The following is a 20,883-nucleotide window of genomic DNA, read 5'->3' as shown; positions in this document are numbered from 1 at the left end:
GGTTGGAAAGGTGGTTAATATGAACTTTGAAAAATGATGCAGTATTTGAAATAGTAGTATTGAATGGAAAAATTAGATCTACATTAGATAGAATCAGGGACTGTTCTTGACTGCCATATTTAAACCAGGATTTTCACATTATTTTTAATTTCATGGTTTGTTTTATAAGACATTTTGAATAATAAAACAGTTATTATAGGCAACAAACATGACACTAAGAGCATCTCTTTCATTTTTAAATTTTCTTCACAACAGTGTTTATGGCAGCATGATTATAATCTAATGTATTATGGTCAATTTGTTATTTTGGCTTTATCTTTCTGCTGAATAATTGGCGATAGCAGATTAGTTATAAAACAGATCATCTGTTTTATGGCTTCTTATTGATGTACAAAATGTTAAACTTCATTTTATATAAAAATCACAATCACAAAATAAATTAATTGTTTTTCAAAAGTTCTTAAGAAAGGACTCTACATTTCCTCCTAACTTTTGGGTCGAGTTTTTGGCATTCTTTGTCACAATAGCAGAAAGTAGTCCCAAATCTAAGTTCATTTTACGTTTTCCAACTGTCTCATAAATTTGCAACATTTGTTAAAAGGGAGAGCGTAGCAGAATGTGTCATGAGCACTGAAGAAAACCGGCCTGTGGTAGTGTGCCATCTTCAAAGACAAAATCAGCGCTTGACATTTAACATAATAATTGCACCAAAGAACTCCTACTGAGCGTTCTCAGCGTACCAGCCTCTGTGTCAAGTGGTCCCGGTGCGTTAGCTCCTCGGTGAATTATCCCTTATGATATGATTGTTATTCCCATTTTGTGGAGAGAAATAGTAAGTGTTAGAAATGTCCAAGTAGTTTTATTATGGCCCAAGAGTTTGTGGATGGAGAAGCTGGGTTCAAAACGAGTCCTCTGAGGTATCAGTGTAGATAATAGGCACTATTAATAGCCCAGCTATACAGATGAGCAAAATTGAGGCTTAGAGGAGTCTAAATAATTTGGTTAAGCTCCAACAGCTAATAAGTGGAAAGGCTGGCACTCAGACACAGGTCCTTCTAACTCCAGAGCCCTGTTATATTTCCTGTCAGCATCTGTGCTAAATCTTGACAAAGTTTATGTTGTGAGCATGCTGTTTACATCTTCTTTGCTCTGACACAGAGGGGACTCAATTCAAGAAGGAACGCATACGGATGTTAGCTGGCAAGAAGGAGGACATTGATAAGGGTATGGCTGAGACCAGAACTTAGTAGCAAAGAGAATCTCACTTTATTCCACTTCATTATTGTAGAGCCATCACATCCAAGCAAGAGTGTTTCATGAGCAATGATTTACCTTTCCTGAGTTTCAATCAGAATATTTGCATTCACTTTCTGAAGTCAGAAACTGAGTATGTCAACCAGAGTCCTGGAACTAGTCCTCTGCTAAGTGGCCCAGAGAGAATTCATTTGGCTAATTCCCTATGTGTATCCTTTATGCTATTTTGTGCCCTAATTATTTTTTTAAAAAAATTTTAACATGTATTTATTTTTGAGAGAGAGAGAGAAGCGAGGAGGGGCAGAGAGAGAGGGAGACACAGAATCTGAAGCAGATCCTCACTCTGAGCTGTCAGCACAGAGCCCGACATGAGCTTGAACTCACAAACTGTGAGATCATGGCCTGAGCCGAAGTTGGGGGCTTAACCGACTGAGCTACCCAGACACCTCCTAATTTTTTTTATCATGTCTTCTTTTACCAACTATAGTGTTATGGTCTTGAGCAAGAACAATGTTTTTCTTCTGCTTTGCAAAGAAGAACTTTTAAAAAGTGATGGAAACATTCAACTTTTAAAAAGTGATGGAAATTCAAAGCTCTGAAGACAGATTGGAATCTTTAAAAATACCTTTGTATTCTAATTTTTTTAAGTGAACAAAAGTAATACTCACTGATTTTTTCTTTAGTATGAGTGTTGGGGGGTCACAACAATACGTTATAGTCCAGAGAAGTCTATTCTTTGTCAAAGATAGTGAATTTGGGATATTTATAGATTTAAATTATAATTTGTGGTATTACATATTCATTGACTATATTTTGTAGACCTTTTAGAAGTGGGGAAAAGGTAAGCTAAAGTAACAGAAGCTGTTCATTTTCTTAAAACTCTCTTAATTATATGGCATGTGGTTTGTGTTCTGAGGAGAACTAGTACAAATGAAGAAACTTTGTAATACAAAGTTAGAAAATTGTGTTCAGGAGTCCCTGGGTGGTTCAGTCGGTTAAGCACCTGACTCTTGATTTCAGTTCAGGTCATGATCTCACGGTGTGTGAGTTCAAGCCCCAGGTTGGGCTCTGAGCTGACAGCACAGAGCCTGCTTGGGATTCTCTCTCTCTCTCTCTCTCTCTCTCTCTCTCTCCCCCCCCCCCCCGGCCCCCCCAGCTTGTGCATGCTCTCTTTCTCACTCTCAAAAATAAATAAACATTAAAAAAGAGAAAGAAAGAAAATTGTGTTCAAACTCAAACTAAAATTTACAGTTTTCTCAAGGCTTTTTGTCCATTACCATCAGAAAAGTAGTTTGTGTATTTACATATGTGTGTGTCCGTATCTCTGTGTGCATCTGCGTGTATATTTTTATTGGCGAGACAAAGAGCATGGTGTCTTCTACACTTAGTGCCCCTTGGCATTTGAAGTAGTATTATGTTTGCATTTTGTATAGATAAAATGTTCAGATCTATTGGCCAATCCTACAAGAGGCACAAACAAGACTCTATTTTCCAGCAGCTGCATATTTAATGATACCTTTTTAGGTTATATTAAATGAATAATTCGGTAGCTTAGATCATTTACTTTTTACTTTGAGTATAAGTTTAATTGTCTTCATTAATTTTAAGTATATTCTAAGAACATAAATTATTACTCAGTAATAATTGTATTTTTCCTGTTCCATCAATATTGGCATGCAGATGTTCTCTTTTTAATAATAACAAAACAAGGCCTTAAATTGTATTTTATTTTATTTATTAAAATTTTTTAATGTTTATTTAATTTTGCGAGAGAGACAGAGACAGAGACAGAGCGTCAGCAGGGGAGGGGCAGAGAGAGAGGGAGACAGAATCCAGAGCAGGCTGTAGGCTCTGAGCTGTCAGCACAGAGCCAGACGCGGGGCTTGAACTCATGAACTGCCAGATCATGACATGAGCCAAAGTTGGATGCTTAACTTACTGAGCCACCAAGGCGCCCCCTATATTTTAGATGCTCACTTCATGAACACTGTCACTGCTAGGTTATAAGTGTTAAAACAAAAATGTTAAATAATAAACTGCCATAAGGTATTGGCTTTTGTTCCTTCATCTTTTAAAGGGAATTTAATGAATGATGCATCACAGTGCGACATACATTTACATTCAAATACCATTTGTTAATGTTTTAAGTTAATGCCAGTGAATCTTTAAAAATCTCTGTGAATAATGAAGCTATTCATTGTGTTCAAGGATTTTGCCTTTTTCAGTGATAGGATTTTCTTCTCATTTGAAAGAGTATTTAATTGCATCGCTCATCCACTTTTAATATTTAATAATAATTTTATTAGCTGTGTAGAATGAGAAGGGCAAGATTTGCAATATCTACTGCTGGTCATCAATTTTTTTCTTATCAGGACTTAATGAATATTATAATTACAAGGAAAGGCAGAAATATAAATTAGCTCGGTAGTTGGCTGAGACTTACTAGTTTATTGGTTTTAGCTTTTGGGTAAAGCCCAGAGTAGGCACAAGGAAAAAGAAGCAAATATCTGGGCGTGGTTTAGACACCTTGGCACAAAATTTTTGCAAACTGCCAACCATTCCTCACTTTAAATAATGAACACGGAGGGTTTGAATCAAGTTATAAATACTGTCATTGGCAATTCGTGTTGATTCCATTGCAGTTGACCGGGCGTCTCGATGACTTCTCACACTTAGCCTTTGTAGGAAGATGTTTCTTCAATCTCTGTTAATGCATTTCGAAACTTTTTGTTATCTTTTCTTAAATATTTTTACTGTTATTTGCTTTCAGCTAAGACAAAAGCTGCATTACTTGGAGTAGGAAACCTTGGCATAGCCATCATCACAGTAGCACTTCTTACTGAAGTAGAACCCCTCAGCTGGAGTTTTCAAAATGCGTTTGAGTACATTTCATTAGGTCTGTGGGAGAGAGGTCAGGGGGAAAGTTCTCTCTGCAGGTCCCATACGTTTAAAGCCTCTGCGGATTTATGACCCAGGCCCTGGGGAGAAAACAAATTTTCATTTTTGGGATCTAGCTGTAGGTCTGTGTATCAGATGATTCCTAAATTTTGAGTACCATTTGTTCAAAATGGAACCAGATATTGTTGAATCTCATGTATCTTTAAGCCTATTTTAACAAATCATTTTTACCCCCCTCCAGCAACTGCTTCGAGAACGACAGCAGATGGCCAGCCGTCCCTTTGCGTCTGTTGATGTAGCACTGGAAGTAGGAGCTGAACAAATGGAGTATCTGCGAGGGCCAGTGGAGGTAGGACCGGTGGTGCAGAGAAGACCACTGTGATTTGCATATTTATGTCGCTTCTCTAATCTGCATCTGCTTGTGCAGCCAAATACAGTCTGATTATGTCGAGTTGACAAGATTCAGCTACATATGTTATGCCACTTCCAAGGCACATAGTTTTAATGGTATGACACGAGCTGTAACAGAAGCCACTGGAGAATCTATTAGCTTAGGCAAGAGTGACAGACTGCTCACCTGGCAGCCTTCCTCTGACAGATAGGAGCTGAAGGAATTTAAGATCCAGGTATGATGGAAGAAACAAAGCACCTATATTTAGTCCTTGGAGTGCCCAACGCCTTTTCGTTAACAATTCACATTTATCTTTATTAATGAAGTTGACTATAAAAGGTGGGTGGAGTTGAGTTGCATTTTAATTACATAGTTTCCTTTTTGAATGTTGAGAATTGTAGAATATTGTGAATGCTTTTATTTGTAGCAATGGCTGTATTAGTACATTCTTTTATTGCAAATGCAGAAATGGAGTGTGGTGAAGGAGAAATCATTATGTGCAAGTAAATGTAGAACTGGATTCCTGAAATAATGCATGGAACATTTTCTGAAAATAATAGCCCACAGAGAGGAAAAATCTACAGATTATGATTTATGGTTAATGACTAATCAAAGCATTTTGAGGCCTAGTAATGGAGTTGTATGCTGATTATTTTTTATTTATAATTCACGTATGGTAAAGTGTTTACACAGGAACATTAAGAAGCGCCGTAGGGTTGAAAATTGTATTCCCTTTTTTGAAAAGTGCCATTATGTGACTAATTTCATGTTGCTATTTTCAAATCATGCTTTTCTTCAAGGAAAGCAAGGGATATAAAAATAGACTCCTCCGAAAACCCAGGTAGAAATATAATTGATTCTGTCTATAGCATTTTGGTTATTTTGGAAATAAATTAAACAACTGCATCAGACCTTGTAGATGTTATACAAAGAGCTGGTTTTTAGAGGACATTTGTCTGTGAAATTTTTTTTAGCTGTTGTGTACTTGAGTTTTTACTCTTCTAGATCACACGTGGCAATGGAAGCTTAGAACATTAAGAAATTTATATGTGTATCTTCCATTGTTACTTGGGCAGAAATTAGAAGAGAGAATGATTAAACGCAAGTTACAGTAAGTGCTCTAATTTCATGCTGGCCCTTTGCCTCGCACACCTTAGGACAAAATCTCTTAACAAATAGTAAACCTCAACTATTTGAATCCAACTTCTTTTTCTCCTCATCTGTTAAAAAACATTCTAAAACACAAGTCACAAGAGAAAAATGAATGTAAATAATACATACATAGTCCACAGAGGAAAAGGACCAATCAAAGAACCAGAAAACACAAACTTACAGAATAAATGTAATTAACATACATATGCGCCACCAGAGTGTGTCAGTTTCTGCTTACTAGCGCTCAACCATGTATCGTTAGGTGTGTGTGTTCATAATCATTCCATTTCTTTGTTTTATTTTTTCCAAATTTAATTTCCTTCTTTATCATTGTCATTTTTAGCATTAAATTTTATTTGAAATTTCTACCTCTCCTTTCTTTTAGTTTCTGTTTGCTAGTCCTTCTAGTTACTAGAGGACTAGTTACTAGTCCTTCTTTTATTCTTTTATTTCCAGTCTGTTTCCTTTTGTTTTATTACCTATCCCTTGCAGAAATGACCATTAACTTTTTATTTTGCCACTCATTCTGTGAGTCTGTCTTTTGATTAACTGCCTGAATCTATTTACACTGAAAATAATTACTGTTCTCCCAACGTTTGTTTTAGCTACTCCATTGTGTGTCTGTGTGTACACATTGTTCTTGTTGTTACTACCCTTCTCTTTTTCCACATCTCTTTTGGATAAATTGATTTCCTTCCACTAAACAGAGTGTTACATATTCTATTTCTGTGTTTCTGATGGTGTCCCGTTACTTACCAAGATTCATAGTGGTGGTTATTTTCCCTATCACTAAAAGTGTATTAATACACATTCCTGCCCTGCCTGTCTCAAACAAAATTAATACATGAGCGCGCTCTCAACTCCCTCTGTTCCTCCTACCTATGTTAATACTGTTTGGAGATTTTAATCCAGATATTCTGGGTGTACTTTTTTTAGTGTGGCATGTTTAAGTAACAATGAACGATCTTCACCCTTCTTTACTCTTTATATCTACTTGCTTACTCATACATTTCTTTATATTTCACTATAGTAAATCCTCCAAGAGATTCTTCATTTATTTAAAAAATTTTTTAATGTTTATTTAATCTGAGGCAGAGGGAGACAGAACATGAGTGGCGGAGGAGCAGAGAGAGAGGGAGACACAGAATGTGAATCAGGCTCCAGGCTCTGAGCTGTCAGCACAGAGCCCGATGCAGGGCTTGAACTCACAAACCTTGAGATCATGACCTGCGCCGAAGTCGGTAGCTCAATCAACTGAGCCATCCAGGCGCTCCCTCCAAGAGATGCTTTAAAGAGAAATTTTATGTGGCATAATCTTTGAGACTTCAGATGCCTACCAATATGCTTATTTTGTCCCCACATGTAAATAACAGTTTAATTGGATATAAAATTCAAAGTTCTCTTCTTCAAAACTTCAGAGGCATAACTCTTTTGTCCCAAGTCTGATGTCAGTTTGATTCTTTGTCCTTTGTAAATGGTCTCCATTTCCTTTTCTTCAATCTTTCATAATTTTCTCTTGTTTCTTAATGTTTTTAAATCTCTCTCTGATATGTGTCCATATTCTCCTATTTGGCAATCTATGCCCCTTTGAATCTGCAGGCCTATGATTTTACGTAATTCTGACTAATCTTTGGTTACTGTTTCTTTAAATATTTCTTACCATAATCTGTCCTGGAATTGCTATTAGATGCTCTTGATACTTCTTCTATCCTCTACATTTCTGAACTTTTTCTCATTATTTGTACTCTTTTATTTCTTCTCGATGCCTCTCGGAGCATTCCGCCACCTGCCATTCCACATCGTCTTTAGATGTATCCTTTCTGCTATTTCGCCCATTCATTGCCTTCCTATCACCAATGATATATTTTGTTGTTAATAGCTGCAGCTGTTTTTTTCTTCATAACTGCTTGTTGATGTTTCATATTTCGAATACCCTCCCTTATCTTTCTGAAACCATTCGTTATATTTTATTTAAATGTTGTTCCTTCTTTCCTTGTGCTTACACTCTTCAGAGGTCTCCTTTTTTTTTTTTTTTCTATGTACACCTATTTTACTTTAGGTACTAAGATCCATTTAGGAAGAGGGATAAAATTCTTGACTCTCCATTGTGCTCTTTCAAGCAATTTAGTGGTTGGGTATGAGGCAGCTGTCCGTAGTGTATAACCTGGGTTCAGTCACCACTGCTCATTTGCCATGGATGTCCCTTTTACTAAGAGAGAACTTTCAAATACCTCCTTTCCAAGCATTATTCCCCTCAGATGGTAGCCTTTCTTTGATGTAATCTCAGGTACTCAGTTGAGGAGGGAGAAGTGAATGCTTAGGGGTTGTCCCGTCTCCAACATGTATGGCTCTGGGATTCTGCCCCCCGCCCCCAGATGACCTCTAAAGCTACTCTATCATTAGTTTGCAGCCTTGAGCTGACACTGGGCTGGTTTCTGTTGCTTTTCTGCCCACCCCCCCAAAAGGTGACATAGGCATCACCTATCCAGACACTGAGGATAGTGGGGCCTCTCCTAGTGCAGGCCACCATTTACTTCCCACGAGAGGCCTAACCACCTACCTTTCCAACTGTTTCTTCAAGAACATTGCTGAGTATGTTCTGACCACTGGCATCATCCCTATTCCTTATATGTGATCACTGCGTTTAAACTCAGGGGAAGAGACAAGTGACTCATTCTGGTTTATGATTTGTTGGCTGCAGGACGATGTGTGCAAGTGCTTTGTATCCTTTAAAGCATTCTACTAATGTTGGGAGTCTTGTTATTTTTCTCATTTTATTACTTAGTTATATAAATAATTGGCATGCCTCTATTTCTTTTGTACCACTTGTTTTCAATGAAATGTCAGAGAAGAAAAATATTTACCTGCTAATTCTCATTTTGCAGGCCCTTTGTATCTGGGAATCAAGTTTTACTTATTAATATGTAATATTATTTGTTTTTTTTGGAAACAGCTTTAAGGAAATGTACCATACAATTCATCCCATTACATTGTACAACTTGGTGGGTTTTAGTATATACAGAGTTGTGTAACCATCACTAAATCAATTCTAGAATATTTTCATCATCCCCAAGACAAATCCTGTACGGTTCAGCAGTCACTTCCCCTATCTCCCCCAGCACTCTCCCTCAGTCCCAGGCGCTAATCTACTTTTTGTCTTTATAGATTTTCCTAATCTATATTTTCATTTCATTTCATACAAATGGAAACAGCATGTCTTTTCCTGGACTGGCTTCTTTCCCTTAGCATAAATTTTTTAAGGTTCATTCATGTTGTGACATGTGATCAGGACTTCTTTCCTTTTTATTGTGAAATACTATTCTATCGTATGGATATAGCACATTTTGTTTATACATTTGTCAGTTGATAGATAATTGGGTTGTTTCCACTTTTTAGATATTCTGAAAAATGCTATCATGATTGTTTACATGCAAGTTTCATTTCTCTTGGGTATGTAATTAAGAATGGAATTGCTGGAACACATGGTGATTTTTTATTATTTGTTGAAAAGAATTTCTTTCCCCCATTTGTGATCTTGGGACCTTTGTTGAAAATCAGTTGAACATAGATGTGGGGATTTGTTTCTGGACACTCAATACTATTCCAATGTTTGATCTATCGCATGATAGTACCACACTATCTTGGTTACTGTAGCTTTGTAGTAAGTTTGGGAATTGGAAAATATGAGTCTCCCAACTTTGTTCTTTTTGACTATTGTTTTGGTTCTTCTGGGTCCCTTGAATTTCCACATTAATTTTAGGATTAGTTTGTCAATTGCTGCAGTGAAGCCCACTAGTGTTTTGATAGGACTTGTGTTGAATCTGTAGATCAATTTGGGGGAATATGTAATATGTAACATTTACTTTATTAAGGTGGTAGTTTTGTAAATTGAGTACCTTCATGCTCCATGCCTCAAATACTAAATTCAAAATCAGATTTCTTCCCCCTTGGTAAATAATTATGATTTCTGATATTCGAAATTCCCTATAGCTGTATATGTCTAACCATCTCAAACAAATCAGCAACATAGATCTAAAAAAATTGCAAGCTAAAAAAATTGTTTTAAGTAGATTCTTTTAGAAATTAAATTGTTTGTTTATTTCTTTCTGTAAAAAATTAAACATCAGAAGTAAATCTGAGCGGCCATTAATATCTTCCTCTGACTTACTTTAGAAAATAATAACAATAGAATTAGAATGTTTAACATTTTTTTTATATTTTTTTTTCAATGTTTTTTATTTATTTTTGGGACAGAGAGAGACAGAGCATGAAAGGGGGAGGGGCAGAGAGAGAGGGAGACACAGAATCGGAAACAGGCTCCAGGCTCTGAGCCATCAGCCCAGAGCCCGACGCGGGGCTCGAACTCACGGACCGCGAGATCGTGACCTGGCTGAAGTCGGAGGCTTAACCGACTGCGCCACCCAGGCGCCCCTAGAATGTTTAACATTTTATTTCATTTTCTCCTTTGCTAAGCATTTTGTAATACTTACTATTAACTGGAAGTTATCTATCTTAAATGTATACATATACATATGCATATATATGTGAGATTTGTTTTCCATTTTTATAGTACACTGAAAACTGCTCCAAATCTCTTTTTTTATATATATGTGTGTAACAGTACAGTGTGGCTTATTGATTGGCTTACACAGTGAATTCCAAAGCTTAGGCCCTGAAATTACATTAAGGATTTTATTTAAACCTAAAAATCAAAGTAATTTTAAAATTCCTCTGCTGGGTTTTCTTAAAATTTGGTGTTTAAACTCAACACAAAGCCATAGGTTAGCTGGCTATTACTGTTCTGTAAATATTTTTTGAGTGTTCATAATGTAGTAAGTTAAGAAATGGATTTCTTTTAAATTAAATTTGACTCATGTGCCACTAAGTTCCACATCTGTAGAGTCAGGGGAAAATATGTAAGGTACAATATGAAATGAATTACTTTCGATACATCTACAGGTAATTGTGTACTACAGTATACCAAATGGCCTATTCTATGAAGTAGATGTGTTCCTAAAATTTTTTACATATATATTGATTATATTTTTAATGAGTGAGGAGTGTTGAATCCCTACAAGACTTTTGTATAAAGCCCTAGGTGTCAAACCTGAAAAAATATATATGTAGCAAGAATAATCACACTCTAAATTATCTATTAGCAAATATGAATCATTATATTTTGCCATATTATAGTGACAAATTAAAATACAGTGTTAAAATTTAATAAATGCACTTAGGTATTAATTTTTATGGAAACACAATGTGCTAGTTGGTTTTAAACTTATCTTAAAAAGAGGATTATTTTTGCAGTAATAGTGTGACCTACAGTATACATGTGTCATTTTTTCTCCGCCCAGCAATAACATGAAAATTTATGGTAATTGGTCAGCAGATTTTCATGGAACGCTTCCTATGTGTCGGGCACTGTTCTAAGTGCTTGGGAAACATCAGAGAATACAACAAAGAACTCTGTCCTCATGTTTATATTATAGCAGGGGATAGAAAATTATTTAATATGTTAAGAAGTTGGTAAGTGCAATGGGAAAAGGAAAAATAAAGCAAGATAAGGGTTTTGAGAATGCTTTGTGGAGATGGAGGAGAGTGTGCTATGTTGAAGAAGGTGGCAGTCAAGGTGACTTCATTTCGAAGGTGAGATCTGAGCCAATCTTGAAAGAGGGGAAGGAGTTAAGCAGGCAGCAGTTTCCCAGGGAAAACAGTGTTCCAGGCTTAGGAAGAACCCTAAGGTGGTGCGTGCCTGTCAGGTTCATGGAACAGTAAGCATGGGGTCTAGGCAGATGGTAACAGGGCCTTGCAGATCTTTATAAAGACTTTGACATTGAGTTCTGAGTGAAGAGAAGAGCCATTTCCAATCGCAGGGTTGTGCAAGAAGACTGACATAATTTGATGGTTTTAAAAAGGATCACTCTGCCCTTTGGGTTGAGAATAGTTTGAGAGAGATGTCTTCATACAGTTCCCTGACAAACAGACACCAAGACGAATTTGTTCACCTGGGATGGAAGAATACGTCGGTAGGGAATAGAACCATGAAAAAGGAAATAGAAGGCAGCCAATACCACTATGAACAACCAGAAGTTAATATCCTTGGGAATCACACATCAGACTATGGACACCAGATGCAATGGGGCTGAGTATTTATTCCCCAACTCCTTTTAGTTACTGTTTGAGGACTACTTCTTAGGAGCCCAGAGAAAGCCCTCGGGCAAAAAAAAATGTAGGTTTTCACATTGGCAACCATCAGGAAACTGACACAGTAACTGAGGGGTGATGTAAATCATCCTATAGTTCCTGCTACTGGGGCAGGATATAAGGACAGAGACTTGTTAGTAGGCTACTGTAGGAATCTAATAGCAGTAGATTGCTATTAGATTATGGTGGCAAGACCAGGGCGGTAGCAGTTGAAGGGATGAGTCCAGAAGTGATCACTGGACTACGTTTTTAAGGTTTTTAAGGTTGCTATTCGTATAATGTTCTCATTTTGAAAGTCTTTCCAGTGACATGATCGTAAAGTCTAAATAGAGAGATAAAAAAATGATTTTTCAGTTCTGGCTCAAGATGGAAACATGGAAAGATCCTGCACTTACTACCTCCTCCTACAGACACACTGATTCCACATCTATATATGGAACACTTTTCTCAAAAAAAAATCCTAAAAATTGATGGAGCAACCCCTTTAGATCAAGTGAATGGGAGGAAAACCACATTGAAGCAGGTAGGAAAAGGCGAGACACAGTCTCAAAATAAACCCCACCCTGACACTCACACTCAGGAGAGAACTAAAAACCCAGAGCTTCTCCCTGAGGGGTGAAGGGTTTGTACTTCACATCAGGCATACCAACTTTTAAGACCATTTCCTGGGAGATGAGCCCCCAAAGCATCTGGCTTTGAAGACCAGTGGAGCTGTGCCTGAGGGGCAGGCTTCTGGTTTGGTGCACTTACAGCCGCTACAGAGGTTCTCAAGTAATGCGGGCTGGTGGACATTATCTTTGCGTTCTCCCTCTTCCTTGCTCCAGCTTGCTGGTATCTTCTGGAATGGAGTTTATATCCTTGTCTGGTGCCCTGAGTGTTGCAGCTGCCACCAGGGGACGACACCTCTTCATTGCTTGGCTCTGGTGACCAGTGGGGCATATATTCACAAGTCCTACAGGATTGTAACCAAAGGAGAAAGACTTCTTAAATAGCTACCATCCCCAGGCCACAGCAAGAGGCAACAAACTCAGGGGCTCAGTCTTTCTGTGAAAGAGGCCTATTAGTTTATCATCATAGCTGCAGCCTGAGGGCCAGGCTTCTAATTAAATAAACATCTAAAGGCTGACTGCAAATCATATATCTGATAAGGGGTTAATATTCAATGTTTATATGGAACTCATACAACTTAACAGAAAAAAAACAGATTAAAACATAGGCAGAGGATCTGAATAGATGTTTCTAGAGAAAACACAGAGATGGCCAGCAGGTATATGAACAGATGCTCAGTTATCAAAAAGATAAGAAATAATAAATGTTGGCAAAGATAAGTATTGAGAGGAACTCTAATGGATTGTTGGTGGGAATGTAAATTGGTATAGCCATTGTGGAGAACTGTATGGAGTTTCCTTTAAAAAATTAAAAATAGAACTACCATACGATCCAGCAGTTCTACTTCTGGGCATTTATCAAAGGAAAATGAAAACACTAATTCAAAAATATATCTGCAGTTCCATATTTATTACCACATTATTTACAATAGCCAAGATATGGAAACAACGTAAGTGTGCATTGATAGATGAGTGGATAAATAAGAAGTGAGAGTATATATATATGGAATTATATATATATGGAATTACATATATATGGAATTATATATATATATGGAATATATATATTCTGTGCTGACAGCTCAGAGCCTGTAGCCTGCTTTGGATTCTGTGTCTCCCCCACCCCCTGCCCCTCCTCCACTCTCTTTCTTTCTCTCTCTCTCTCTCTCTCAAAAATAAATAACATTAAAAATATTTTTAAAAAACTAAAAAAAGAATGAAATTTTGCCATTTGCAAAAACATGGATGGACTTTGAGGGCATTATGGTAAGTGAAATAAGTCAAAAAGAGAAAGGCAAATACCATATGATCTCATGTATAGGTGGAATGAAAGAAAGAAAGAAAGAAAGAAAGAAAGAAAGAAAGAAAGAAAGAAAGAAAAGGGAGAGGGAAGGAAAGGAAAGGAGGGAAGAAATGAAGGAAGGAAGGAAGAAAAGGAAAGGAAAGGAAAGGAAAGGAAAGGAAAGGAAAGGAAAACAAGAAATAAAAGGAAGAAAGAAAAGGCAAGCTCATAAGACACAGAGAACAGACTGGTGATTGCCAGAGCCAAGGGTCAGGGACTGTGCAAAATGGGTGAAGGGAATCAAAGATACAAACTTCTAGTTATAAAATAAATAAGCCATATGAATGCAATGTACTGCATGATGACCATAGTTAGTAATAATATATTGTATATTTGGGGTGTCTGGGTGGCTCAGAGTTGATTAAGCTCTTGCTAGGGCTCATGTCATGGTCTCACGGTTCATGAGATTGACCCCCACATTAGGCTGTGTGCTGATAGAATCCCTGCTTGGGATTCTCTCTCTCTCTCTCTCTCTCTCTCTCTCTCTCTCTCTCTCAATCTCTCTCTTTCTTTCTCCCTCATACCCCTCTCTCTCAAAATAAATAAACATTAAAAAAATAATACTGTATTGTATGTTTGAAGGTTGCTAGGAGAACAAGTCTTAAAAGTTCTCATCACAAGAAAAAAATTGTATACGTATGGTGACAGATGTTAACTAGACTTATTATGGTGATCATTTTGCAATATATACAAATATCATCACATTGGCTCATTATATTTTACACTTGAAACTAATATAGTGTTATTTGTCAATTATACATCAAAAAATTTCAGAACAAGAAAATTATTTTATCTTTTCAAATGGCACTGTAATCATTCTAGAACTTCTGAGGCTGCTGTATTTATTCATTGAGATACATAATGGCATTCTGTCTTAGTCTCTCAAGCAACAAAATATGTGCCTTTCTTTATCAACTGATAGAAACCATGGGAAATGGAGGCAAAAGCATCTATCGCCCTTTAAGTGACTTAGACTGGCTGGCTTTGTTAGCTCTGGTGTCACACTAAGAGCACAGCAAACAATTGGATGACCAGCAAGTGAACATACAACCCTTTGACTGAAGTGATGAGGATGTTAAAAATGTACATTTCTTATTCATGTTTTGTTTTTTTGCTGGGAGTATAAACTTGTATGAGTCCTTAAGTATAATTGGCAGTTTTGCTGGGATATTATTCTTTGTTTCTATTTTCATTTCTAATTATTTTTTTAGCCAATTATTCTCATGCTGCCACTTATAACACTGAAAAACAAAACCACTTCCTGGCCAGCAATAAAGGATTTGTTAACTTATTATATGTTACACAGTAGTATATACATTGTGATCTAATTTTGATAAACATGGAAAAGAGTAAATTCTTAATAATAGTTATATCTAGCAGGGTGGGATATATGAGTTGTTCTTCATGCATAGCATTCTGTACTGTCCTTTCTCTGATGGCATGCACTGCCCCCCCTTTTTTTTAAACAAGGAATTAATGATAGTATCAGTCTAATGGAAGTACAAAATGTGGGCTAGTTTTTCCCAATTTTTAGACTCATACTAACTTCACATATATTCAGGTTTGAGATTTTGCCAGTTATTTAAGATGAATGTTTCTGGTCATCATTTCCATTTTAGGGAATAAAAACCCTATTCATATTGTACATATTATGGGCTGCTCTGTTACCTCTTAACCCACTGTAATTAATTTATCTACATTTAAATTTTTGATAATGTAGATGACCAGTGGGGTGTATTCTGTAACATTAGCACTTAGGTATTCATCAAGCATGTACTAGAGAGAGCTTTCCAGACAATAGAAATGAGGATTCATGGTGCCAAAGTAAGGGGCTTCATCTTGATCTTCCTAGGTCATGGGAAAAATTGAAATGTTTCAATTGAGTTTAAGATTCTTTTCTTCAACATTTGTTTACATACACTTTCTTACATTAATCTAAGCCTTACATTAATCTAAGGAAAAAGGCACAGCAATTTCATTTGTTCTGTTTACCAGAATCAGGTATAAGTGAGCAAACTGAGGCTCTGTGAGCTTAAGACCTTTGTTCGAAACCACATATTCATTCACCAGTAGAGCAAGAACTGGGATCTGAATCTCAGATTGGCCCCAAAGTTTCTCCCTTATCCCATTCTTTAAACATGCTGATATTAGTTCAAGCTGGGAACACATCTTAGGCCCTAACGTTATCAGTGGAATATTTTCTTGCAAAACATGGAGTTACTTGAGGTTTTTGTAGTATTCTTTGATTCCAGGGACTCGGACAGTCATGAAGAATTGAGACAGTTAGCCTAGTACACGATGTAAGAAACCTCTTGTCCAAGGTGACAGGCACATTGTCCAGGCCAGACAAATGAGCAGCTGTATGGTAAGAGCACTGCTGGCTTCACCACAGAGAAGCATGAGTTGCTGGGCACAGCCAGTGGCCAGCCCCTCTGGCATTTCATTCCTGCCCACCATCTTCCTGGACAGTAGTTCCTATGGTTGGCGTCAGTGGTTTATTTTCTTTTCCCTGGGTTTTCGCTTTTGGAAGTGTCATAACCATCTTGTGATATTTGAATTTTAATTATTTTGTTAACATTGACCATGATTCTTTAATTATGTAAGTAATAAATCCTCACTGTGGAAAAAGTAGTGCAAAAATAATCAAAGTTAAAATTGAAATCTTCCATAATCTCACTATCCATAAATACTCACTGACAGAACTTTTATTTCCTCCCAGTAACATTTTCCTTTTGCACATACGTATTTTTACAAAATTGAAAGTATATTCTATATTTGATTTTACATTCTGTTTTTCTCATTTGGTGAACATTTTTTACTTCTAGGTTTGTGTTTAAAATGTTGTATTAATTATTTTCTGGCATAACATAATTTATTTCCCTATTTTATTTTCAATTAGCTTGATTCCAATTTCACACTATTATAAATAAGACTGTAATTAATTCTTGTACACAACTCTTGATCCTAATCTGTAGAAGAAAACCTATTAGGTCAAAAATTATACCTTTTGTGGATCTTGAGATACACTGCTTATTTACTTTCCAAAATTGCCCCTATTTGTACTACTTTTAGTAAAGTATGAGAATTCTGGTTTTCTAGCACCGGTGTCAAAAATTATTTTAAAAGCATTTCTAAAAACAGTCTTGTTAATTTTGATACATGAAATGTTGTCTTTTCTTCATCAGACATCTTATTAGTAGTGAGAGTGAATATTTTCGTATTGTCTTTGACCATTTTATTTCTCCTCATTCATTTCATTGACCAGTATTTCCTTGTCCTCCTTTATTTTTTTAAATTTTTTTATATTTATTTATTTTTGAGGCGGGGGGGGGCAGAGGGAGAGGGAGACACAGAATCCGAAGCTGGCTCCAGGCTCCGAGCTGTCAGCACAGAGCCCAACGTGGGGCTTGAACCCACCAACCATGAGATCAGGACCTGAGTCGAAGTTGGATGCTCAACCGACTGAGCCACCCAGGCACCCCATGTATTCCTTTATTTTAATAGCATTTATTGATGGTACTCTGGTTATGCAAGATTTTCTATATCAATTACAGAAAATTTGAAGATGTTAGAAGAGCTTTCAGTTTTTTCTTCTTTTTTGTATTGGAACATTCTTTGTTTCTTATTTATACCAAATATATTAAATGTATATTTTCTGTTATAAATATTTTCCCTTCTGATATTGCTATTAGAACTTTATATTTTCTCTATTTTTTTCTATTAATCAGACTGTCTTAGTAATATTTTCAGACATTACCCTTGCTTCCTGTTTCTCCTGACTTTTCTATTATGTCCCCTTTTTTGCTGGCCTTCTTTTGAATTGACGATTGTTTTTTAAAAAAAATCAGTATTTCTCAACTTTCTCCTCAAATTTCCTCAATTTTTTTTCTTTAACCAATTTTATGTTATACACTCTTGCTCTTTTTATAGTAATTTCTCTTCAATTTTTAACAGGCATAATTAAAGTCTGAAATTAATGAACACTTCTACTTCTTTGCAAACAACGTAGGAACCTAAAAACAGTTTGAATCTTATGTGACGCAGTTTTTTTGTAGTTCTGAGTTTGTCACTAGTTGAATTAAACATTATTATTGACGTTGTTGCTTTACATGATCAACATGTGTTTAAATTTACTAACATATTTACAATTTCTTTGCTCACTGTTTTTCTTTGCATTCAGAGCTTGCTTCCAAAATGTTTGCTTTGTCCCATGACTTGCCTTTAGAAATTCCTTTACCACATGTCGTTTGATAATAAAATCGTTTAGTTTGCTGCTTACTGCTCCCCTTTTCAGTTTTCCCTAATTACTTACACTCTAAGAAATGTTTTAAAAATATACCTTGTCAAGCATCTAGTTGATTTGCAATGGGAGGGACATACTTGCACATTTCGTTTATTTGAAAATTGTTCTCGCATTTGGCTTCCAATGTCACAACTGAGAAGTCTTCTAACAGTATTGTTACCATTCCTTTGCAGCTAATCTAGCCCATCTTTCCAATGGCTTTTGTCTCTGGTATTCTGCAGTTTTACCATGATTTTCCTAACATGAATTTACTTGTATTTATGCCACTTGGCATATTTTGTGTTTCTATGTCTGAGGATTCAAATCTTTGTTTACTTCTAAAAATTCACACTTATTATCCCTTTGAATTTTCTTCTCCCTCATTTTCTCTGTTCTCCCAACAAGATTCTGATTATATGCATGTTGGCCTTTCTCATCCTATCTGCAATATCTCTTAACCTCTCAGGTGTTTTTTCCATCACCTTCTCTGTGTTTCTTTTGACTTACTTCCTCAGGGCCTTATTCCAACTCACACATTTTTTTGTTAGGCAATATATAACTTGCTTTCTGCCCTATCCATTGTATTACTTTCAATACCTTCTTTTTTTTCATTTTTAAAAGTTCTGTTTTGTTCTTTTTTGAAGATGCTTAGCAGTTTTTGAAAGTCTCTTTTCTTGCTAGTTTTTATTATATCATATGTCATTCCAAACATAATTATTTTTATTTTATATCTGATCATTCCACTCTCTGAAATCCTTGGAAACCTAAATCTATTGCTTATTTCTGTTGGCTCTCACCCATTCTGGCATATTTCCTTGTGTATTTGGCGGTCTTTGTGAGCTCCTCTTTGTTGGATCTTAATCTGGGGTTTTCTATTGGCCTAAATAAAGAATGCTTTCCTCCAAAGAAGATTGCTTCTGCCAGAAACCAAGGGCTTGCCATAATTCTTTACCCACTTCTCCCAGGGTCCCTGGCGTAGTGCAGGAATCTCAAGCTCAGCTTTCTTATCTTTTGGGTTACTTAGATTAGCATTTGTCCTCAGGGCCGCCCCGCTTTATCCTTTGCTTGCTGCTTTCTACTCCCCTTTCCAGTTTTGACTGGTTGCCTTGGACCACTCCCTTACTGCCTGTAATGTCAGGAATGCGTTAAAAAGTATTAAGAATTTGGTTATTTTAGGGTGGGAAGACCTTACTCAACATGGCGGTTTGTCTTCTGTAGCAGCTCTGTTTTACCGGACAGAGGTTCTCTTTGTTTGGATGGCTCTTTCCCTGTCATTCGCTTGTTATTTTAAAAGGTCATCATTTTGATACTCCAGTTTTGTCAACCTCTGAGGTCTCACTACTTGTTCATGGGCTGGTGGTATAGAAGCAGTCAAGCCACCAATTCCTTATTGACCTTCTTGTACTTCTAAGGCTCAGGAACAGGAAGGACTCCTACCACTGATTGTGCTATTTTTTTTAGCCCTTGGAGGGACAGACAATCCAAGCGTATTCTTTTAGGAAGTATATGGACTTTCCTCTCGGTGTTTTATAGATCTTTACAGACCAAACATCTGTAAAATCCTTATCCTCATTTCTATGAACTTTCCCAGTCCGAAGAGGGCAACATCTGGCACAAGTTTCCTGAGCCAAAACTTCTACAGGCCACAAGCCCTATTTGCACGTAGTCACTCTTAGGTCCCAGGAGCCACGTACCTTAAAGAGGGAGATTATTTTCAGTTCGTGATAGAAAGAAACTGAGTTAAGGTCACATCTTCTCATATTCCTCGTAACAAATGCTTTAGAAGATAGAGTATTTCTTATTTCAAGAAAAGTATTTAAAATAAATAGGAGATTTTTATAGGCACAGCTTTAGTTCTTAAAGTATGGAAGGATCTGGATTCCCAGTTGTCTTTTCAAATTGCCTAGATCTTTATTGTAAAATTATGAAAGACCTTTCATCACCAAGACCATTTAGCAGATGATGTTTTCAAAAATTGTTTTAGAAATACAAGATTTGGAATCATAACAGAATGTCCTGAATTTCATGAATGAATGGAGCATGAATTAAGATTTGAAGGTGATTCTTCAGAATTAACATGATATGAATAGAGCCTAACAACATGGTATGAATATACACTTAAATTATTGGAATCTGCATGGTCCTAATTTAATATGATCAGAAGACAGAATTTATTTAATCATGAAAAAGTTATTTGTTTACAATTTTTAGTAAATAGCTTTATAAATGCCCTAGGTAAACTATGTATAAGTAAAGTACTGCTAGTGTATTTCATACAGAATTCAGTGAGTTCAAAGCTAAATGTATATACATTTACATTTCTCATATATTTTCAAAATTAAAAATTTGTAAATGAAAGTTTTTGTTGAGACATTAAAACTTTATGGTTGTCTTCTCTTAATCATTTAAAATGATTTTTTAAATTTTTTTATGTTTATTTATTTTTGAGAGAGAGAGAGATTGAGAGAGAGAGAGACACTGTGAGCTGGCAGAGAGAGAGGGAGACACAGAATCCAAAGCAGACTCCAGGCTCCGAGCTGTCAGCCCAGAGCCCGAACGCGGAGCTCGAACTCATAGACTGCGAGATCATGACCTGAGCCAAAGTCAGATGCTTAACTGACTGAGCCACCCAGGTGCCCCATCTTAATCATTTAAAATGAATATAAACTATGATGGAGAAGAATGTAAAGATGAACAACAACAACAAAAGGATATGCATTTTCACCTCTTAGTGGCTGATATGATAAAC

General features: G+C 36.4%; 1 protein-coding gene and 1 pseudogene across 5 annotated transcripts in view; both read left to right on the top strand.

Annotated features, from left to right (window-relative positions):
* Window positions 1-20,883, top strand: part of ATRNL1 (attractin like 1) — a 774,559-nt gene that overhangs the window by 520,013 nt on the left and 233,663 nt on the right. For all 5 annotated transcript variants that reach the window (XM_078434862.2, XM_078434861.2, XM_078434859.2 and 2 more), the window contains one exon: window positions 4,394-4,501. In XM_078434862.2, the coding sequence (XP_078290988.2) occupies window positions 4,394-4,501 (108 nt within the window). The remainder of the gene's footprint in view (window positions 1-4,393; window positions 4,502-20,883) is intronic.
* The window catches only part of LOC144613224 (FUN14 domain-containing protein 1 pseudogene), a 44,961-nt pseudogene continuing 35,311 nt past the window's right edge, over window positions 11,234-20,883 (top strand).

The sequence above is a fragment of the Panthera onca genome, chromosome D2 (assembly GCF_046562875.1).
Source record: "Panthera onca isolate mPanOnc1 chromosome D2, mPanOnc1 haplotype 2, whole genome shotgun sequence".
Taxonomy (NCBI): Eukaryota; Metazoa; Chordata; class Mammalia; order Carnivora; family Felidae; genus Panthera; species Panthera onca.
This window is presented reverse-complemented; position numbering and strand designations above follow the sequence as displayed.